This window comes from Sceloporus undulatus, chromosome 4, assembly GCF_019175285.1.
Source record: "Sceloporus undulatus isolate JIND9_A2432 ecotype Alabama chromosome 4, SceUnd_v1.1, whole genome shotgun sequence".
Lineage (NCBI taxonomy): Eukaryota > Metazoa > Chordata > Lepidosauria > Squamata > Phrynosomatidae > Sceloporus > Sceloporus undulatus.
The window spans coordinates 177,984,577-177,991,576 of record NC_056525.1 but is presented as its reverse complement, the minus strand read 5'-3'; the positions used below and the strand labels follow the sequence as shown (position 1 = coordinate 177,991,576).

The following is a 7,000-nucleotide window of genomic DNA, read 5'->3' as shown; positions in this document are numbered from 1 at the left end:
AAAATATTTTCACTTAAATTTATGAACTATTGTTGTTCAGCATCATCTAAGGAAAAATGCACCTCTATAGCTTTATTGAATTTCAAGACATAATATGTTATGGACTGACCATGCAACACAACAAAAGACTGTATAGATCAAGCACAATAAACACTCATCCAACAGGCAGTTTTACAAGGATTATTTTAGGGTGTATCATCTAAAGCACTTTTTAAACACCAAATTTCTACAATGTTTATAAGAATTATCTTGTTGGGTTATACAAACTATTCACCTAAAAGACACATCTAGCTCTAACAGTGACCAGCAAGTTGAGATAATCAAAATAAGGGACCGTTGTTTGTCTCACCATCTAGTGATCAGGTATTTCTGCCCTGGGTTCATAAAGGCTTCATTCCTTGCTCTGGTAGCTAATAGCAACTGACAAATTCCAATGTATTTGTCCAATGAATTGTAACCTTTTGGTAAATACCATATTAAAGCTGCACCAGTTCAGCTTGCATTGTACTCTGCTATAGTAACAGTCCTTCCACTGAAGATTTAGAGGAAGTATTTGAAATTGCACTCAGCATTCTCAAAAGTTATTAGCACACCCTGTTGACAACAATCTGAAAAGGCTAAAGATTTGCCTCCGTGAAGAATGTTTACAATTTTTAGTAGCAAAAACAAACATTCATATGATAAGCTTGAATTCCAGTGTCACCAACTTTTCATTTTGCAATTTTCTCAGCGGTTTCCTTGGCAATACATAGCATCTTTCCAGAAGATAGGCTGTGTTTGGCCTTGGTGAAAAATGTTAGAAAGCAGTGACATGTTCATTCGCTGTCTGAGGTCCCAGTTCCAAGGATTCTTTTCTCACAAAATCCAGATAAGAAGTAAAGAGAAAGTGGTTAAAACTGTGTTCCATTTTAATTAACAAGCTTCATTATGGAGGAAGACAATGAACAATTTTCTCGATTTTTAACTTCAGCTTATATCCTGGTTTTGAGTATGCAACCCAGCTTCCATGTCATATATTAAAATACAAACGTGAGTTTGCAGGAATCAACTAACTATTAATAACAAATATACTCAGTTAATCAGTATGCCATTCAGGAAGAAACGTACAAAACTTGTGTTGCTTGATTGTTACTTAAGCTAATTACTTGCTAATTAGCTTACTTGTTGTTCACCGCTATGATCTTTGGAATAGCGGTATATAAATAAAACAAATTATTATTATTATTACCACGGCAGTTAAAGTGGAATCATAGCACTATAAATGTAAAGTGTGAAAGGGCCGTTGCTCTAGAATTTACTGGTGCAGAACAGTCCTGGTGGTGAGAGGGGACAGGGAAGGTTCCACAGTGGAGGTACAGCTATTGCCTGAGTCCTGTTGGCTGACACCACCTGGCTACGAACAGCCATTCCTGCTATTTTTATTTGTCCCCTATTGCTGCCAAATGAAGGGAATTAACTCCAGAAGGCTGGCAGGGTTTCTAGCTCTGTTCGAGGGCATGTGGAAGTAATAACTGGTTTTAGGAGCCTGCATATCTTCAGCCAACTTGACATGCCCCCAAACCACTTCTGATTAAGTGTGCCTGGTGAGGTAGCAGTGACTTTTGAAACCTTCCTTTTGCCTCCCCATACTTGCTTTTTCCTGTCATCAGGACATGTAGCTTTCTCCCAGAACAACTTAAGATAGTGGAGTTCCCGCATCAGAATATAGACAGAGAGAAACATTTACAGCATATTTTATTCCTTCCTTCCTTCCTTCCCTCTCTCTCTTCTTCCCCTGAAAGACTTCCAGAGAACATAGGACATTGCAGAGTACATAGCTCCCTGAAACCAGTAAATGTTCTCTAAATAGTCCAGATGTTGTTGGATTATAAGTCCTAGCTAGCACAGCCAATGGTGAGGAATGATGAGAGTTGCAGTTCAACAACAGCTAGTAAAGCACACGATACCCATGCTGTTCTCCTTTTGAACAGGGCTGAAATGATGATGATGATGATGATGATGATGATGATGATGATGATGATGATGATGATTGTTTTGTTTTTAATTGTATATCACCTTTCTCCAGAGCAGAACCCACAACAGTCCCAATGAAAGTACATTTTAAAAACCTTCATAAAAATTTAAAACACAATTTAAAATCCACACATTAAATAAAATCATTGAAAAACAAACAAAAGTTTTAAAAATAAATAAAACACAACTTAAACAAAAAGGCCTTTGCCTGCTAGTGAAAGGAAAGCAGGAATGGAGCTAGATTAGCCTCCCTGCTATGAGCCTTCCTCACATATGAAATATGTGGGGAAACAACTGGCCCTTGTCCTATAACCTGTATCAGTTGTGTATCCTGTTTACTTGCTGGAGGTGATTAACACTCACAGGGAGCCAATAAAAAAGCAATGGTGAAATGTAGCTATATTTGGAAGTGGAGATATGCAATCAAACAAAAATCATTGTCATTATTATTCATTGCTGCTTAAGTGCTGTGAAGGTGAATTTGCTTACAGCCTCTGAAATAAGGACTCTTCATTTTCCAGTAAGGAACTGATCATCACTCATTGGAACAAATCTATTCCAAGATATTTTTTTTAAAAAAAGAAAACCAAGTAGCAGTACATTCTGCACTAGATTTACACAAAGACAGCCCTGTACTTTAAAATGAGCAGAACCCAAGAAGGAGACCCATAAGATAATTCAAAGTTGTGAGATGAATTGTTTTATTTTGCCATATTGTTGTGTCATGTTTTGTACATAGTTGTTTACTTACACTATAACAATTAAAAATGGGGGGTGGTGGAAACAAATAGCAGTGATAACTCTTAACTGAGATATTTAAGGTGGAAATTGTTTCTCCTACAGAAGTAGCTTTCCAATAGCACACCTTACTGTAGTACAAAAAATAATAATAATATCTAAACTCCGTCCTGCAGTACAAGCTCTACTGGACTCAAAACATACCATCCCAGCTTTCAAAGCTTCACTGGCTTCCTCATCATGTAACAAGCATGCAGGGGAAAGTGTGTGACATTGTTATGGTCACAGCATCTACAGTTAGGTTGTGATGGTATAAGAAATGTGTATAGACATAAACTGACACACACACCCCCCGCTCCCTTATAGCCATAGGCAGAGAATCACAACATTATGTATTAGATTACAATAGCTCTCTGCTTGTTTGTTTGACAAAGACTTGGGGCCCACTCATTTGGGTTCACTTCCTGAACAAGACTTGACGCTCATGATCTTTTGTGTTTCTTTGGCAAAATTCATAGACTCATAGTTTGTTAGTGTTGACATCAAGGACCATTTAGTCCAACTCACTTCCTTGCAAGAATACACAGCTAAAGTGCTCCTGAAAGATGCCCATCCACCTTCTGCTTAAAGACTTCCAGAGATGGAGAATCCACCACCTCCAGAGACTGACTATCCTATGGTTAAAGAGTTCTAACAGTAAATAAGTACTTCATGTTGTTTAGGTGGAATCTCTTTTCCTATCATTTTAATCTGTTGATTAATGTTTTAGCCTTTGGGAGGAGCAACAGATATGCTCGTAACATCAGTGAGATTTTGACTGCTATCAGATGTATCAGGGCTGGGGAATGCATCAATGTAGTGTGGACATCATTCTCTGTTTTTATTTATTTTGGCAGGATTTTTGTAAAACTAAACTGTTACTGCCATGTTGGAATGCTATATTGAACTCAAGAGAACTTTGGACAGAAAATGAATAAAGTAAATGATATGAGCAAGGAAACTGTTTTCTGTGTAGGTTCATGCTATTAGGAAATCAGTTGGTCACAGCACAAAATTGTATCTACTCTAGATTTCTAATTAAAGTTTTAATGCTATTGCAAATTATTTGTGCCTTGAATTCAAAATATACACATATTGCATGGGCATTCTCTGCTCTACAGAACTTTTTCTTAAGAACTTTGTTCAGCAGGCCTTCTAAGAAATTTGTTTTAATTTTCTGCCTCCCTCACAGGGTGAATGTTCCCAGAAGTGCCATGACATCTTTGTGCTGGAGACTGTCTGTGTGGCTTGGTTTTCCTTCGAATTCGTCTTGCGCTCCATTCAAGCAGAGAGCAAGTGCGCCTTCTTGAAGACCCCGCTCAACATTATAGACATCATGGCCATCTTGCCTTTCTACATCTCTTTGATTATAGATTTGGCCTCTACCAAAAATAGTGACAAGCCTGGAGGCAGCGTTGGAAACAAGTATCTAGAGAGAGTGGGCCTGGTCCTCCGCACTTTGAGAGCCCTTCGTATTCTGTATGTCATGCGGTTAGCACGGCATTCACTGGGGCTGCAGACCCTGGGGCTTACTGTGCGCCGTTGCACACGGGAATTTGGACTCCTCCTCCTTTTCCTTTGTGTTGCTATGGCACTTTTTTCTCCACTGGTTTATCTAGCAGAGAGTGAAATGGGAGCCAAACATGAATTCACCAGTGTTCCCAGTAGTTACTGGTGGGCTGTAATATCCATGACGACTGTTGGCTATGGTGACATGGTGCCTCGTAGCATTCCAGGACAAGTGGTGGCTCTGAGCAGTATCCTGAGTGGCATTTTGCTTATGGCTTTCCCTGTTACTTCCATCTTCCATACTTTTTCCCGCTCCTACATAGAGCTTAAAGAGGAACAGCAGCGAGCCGCTAGCAGGCAGCTTTATCAGGCAGAAAGCAAAATCCCAAATGATGACAGCTCCCAAGAAGGAGATTCCACATGTCAAGAAGAGATAGATGGGGAGAGGATTCAACCTGAGACAGAAAAGGACACTAAAGATTGCTGATTTAAAACTAATTAAAGTCTTCCTGGAACAGCATGGAAAAAGAGAGCAACGAGATATTTACATATCAGAAGCAATCACTAAACCATTCAAATTATGGTAGTAGGTCACACAGAATGAAGGAGAGAGACCAGTTATTGAGCAATGATTTAAGTGATTAGTGGAGGTATTTAAATAAAACTGAGGACAATTCAGCTTTCAGCATCTTTAGAATACAAGAAGATTATACAGGAGTGAAAACGTTGCTGTTTTAAGACAAGTTTTCACTGTGCACATGGGTGAAAATAACATTGCTAAAGTATTTTCTTTTCTTTTAAAAAGAAAAGTGCCCTGGGTACATGGAGTATAAATGAGACTGGAGCAAAGAGTAGACTGCACAAGAGAATGTCCCTCCCAAAAAGCTGTACCAGCAACTGATTCATGTTGCACATTCTCATGAAGTGGTCACAAAAAGTGTAAAGGGTGCATTTGGAAGCACAGGGATAAAGGGCCTTTTCTAGCTAACTAACAAAACTATCCCTAGTTTACCTCTGTTGTAGTTTTTTTCTTCAATAAAAACAAATCAATAACCATGATTTTGGCTGCCTGCTGACAGGCCTGACGTGCGCTTTAGCTCTTTATGCATTATTTAGTGAACATGCAGATTTGCCACAGTAAGCTTTTGCATCCTAGCCTGGATGAAAAACATATACAGTCTTTGCTAAGGTTTGAATGTACATTATTTTAAAATGACATTATTGCAATTATTCTTTCAGCATTATATAGTATCCTCTTGCCCCCATGGCCAGTAAAAAGAGTACCGTTAAGGAAAATCAGTGGCTATCTGAAGGATGATACCCAGTGTGCTCCAGTCCCCCAGCAACTAAAAGCAGGGTTTGGCTTTTTTTTTTCCCTCTTGGGGCAGATGGGAAAGGTGCTCTTTGCTCACTTCATTCCCAGAAAAAAGAAACACTGAGCTGATGCTACTTAAAGTAAAAGACAAGAGCATGCGTAAGTGATACAAAAGCAAGCTGCACACACAGAGATCTCAATATGCAAAAGTTGAATTCTGGGCATTTGCAAAGATGCACAAAGAAGAGGAAGCACAAGTCACTTTCACTTCCTGTTTCCCCAATACAGGTATTATATTACAAATAAATCTGCTCTTAAGATGGAGAATAAAATCTCTACAGGCAGCTTCATTCTACAGGTATACAAGATGTAGTCACCAGTAGGCTTTGTTCTGCTCCCAAACATTTGGCTACATTTGGAGCATGCACACAACCTCTTTGCTGCATCAGTCGGTTGGACTTATGGCCTATCGGCTCCCTTTTAACTCTGTGATGCTATGATTCATGGCTGACCTATGAAATGTATTTCTCAGAAGAATGAGAACTACAGAGGAGTCGCTGCCAGAATTGTGCAAATCATGCAGTTATGCCCTTCCTAAAGTGAGATAGGGATTGGTCACAGCTAGCTGTAGTGAGCCTCTGTTCCCACTATCCAAATAAAAATAAGTGCTTCAGATCAGAGCCACCACCCAGAAGGATTCTAGTGGAAGAGAAGCATGGTAAGGCTGATGTCCAAATTCATTTCTGACTTGCAAGATCATGACAAAGTGGCTTCTTCCAATTCATTTTGGGGAGGGGGGGATGCTGGGGGTAAAATAGCTGCATTTAAACAATGCTGCTATCATATAAGGATAACCAGATTATTTTAAACAAAGCTTTTACCGTATTTTCCGGCATATAAGACGACTGGGCGTATAAGATGACCCCCAACTTTTCCAGTTGAAATACAGAGTTTGGGATATACTCGCCGTATAAGACTACCCCTCTTCCAATGCACACCAAATAAAAAAATTTAAAAATCAGATTTGATTTCAATATGGTAATTTTAATTCAAATGCTTATGACATGCAGGTACTTAGCAGGAAACCTTGTTGTATACAAAGCTTGCTTGGACTGGTCAGCTCTCCCTGCCTGCCCAGCCCTCCCTGTCTCCAAGACTATCAGAGTGGTAGCTGCTTTCATATGATAGCTGCATACGGCAGGGATGTGCCCACGGCCGTTTTTGAGCTCCCCCCAACATATGCAGCAACCGCAGATTATCCAGTCTTGCCCTATAAGGCGACACCCGGCGTATAAGACGACCCCTGACTTTTGAGAAGATTTTCCTGGGTTAAAAAGTAGTCTTATACGCCAGAAAATACAGTAACTGCTATTTCCCGTTTCTTCT

General features: G+C 39.6%; 1 protein-coding gene across 1 annotated transcript in view; it reads left to right on the top strand.

Moving 5' to 3' along the window:
- KCNG2 (potassium voltage-gated channel modifier subfamily G member 2) overlaps positions 1-6,483 on the top strand; it is a 93,573-nt gene extending 87,090 nt beyond the window's left edge. Inside the window, exon 3 of the mRNA XM_042461429.1 lies at positions 3,983-6,483. Coding sequence (XP_042317363.1) covers positions 3,983-4,786 — 804 coding nt within the window. The 3' untranslated portion in view covers positions 4,787-6,483. The remainder of the gene's footprint in view (positions 1-3,982) is intronic.
- The last annotated feature ends 517 nt before the right edge of the window (positions 6,484-7,000 follow it).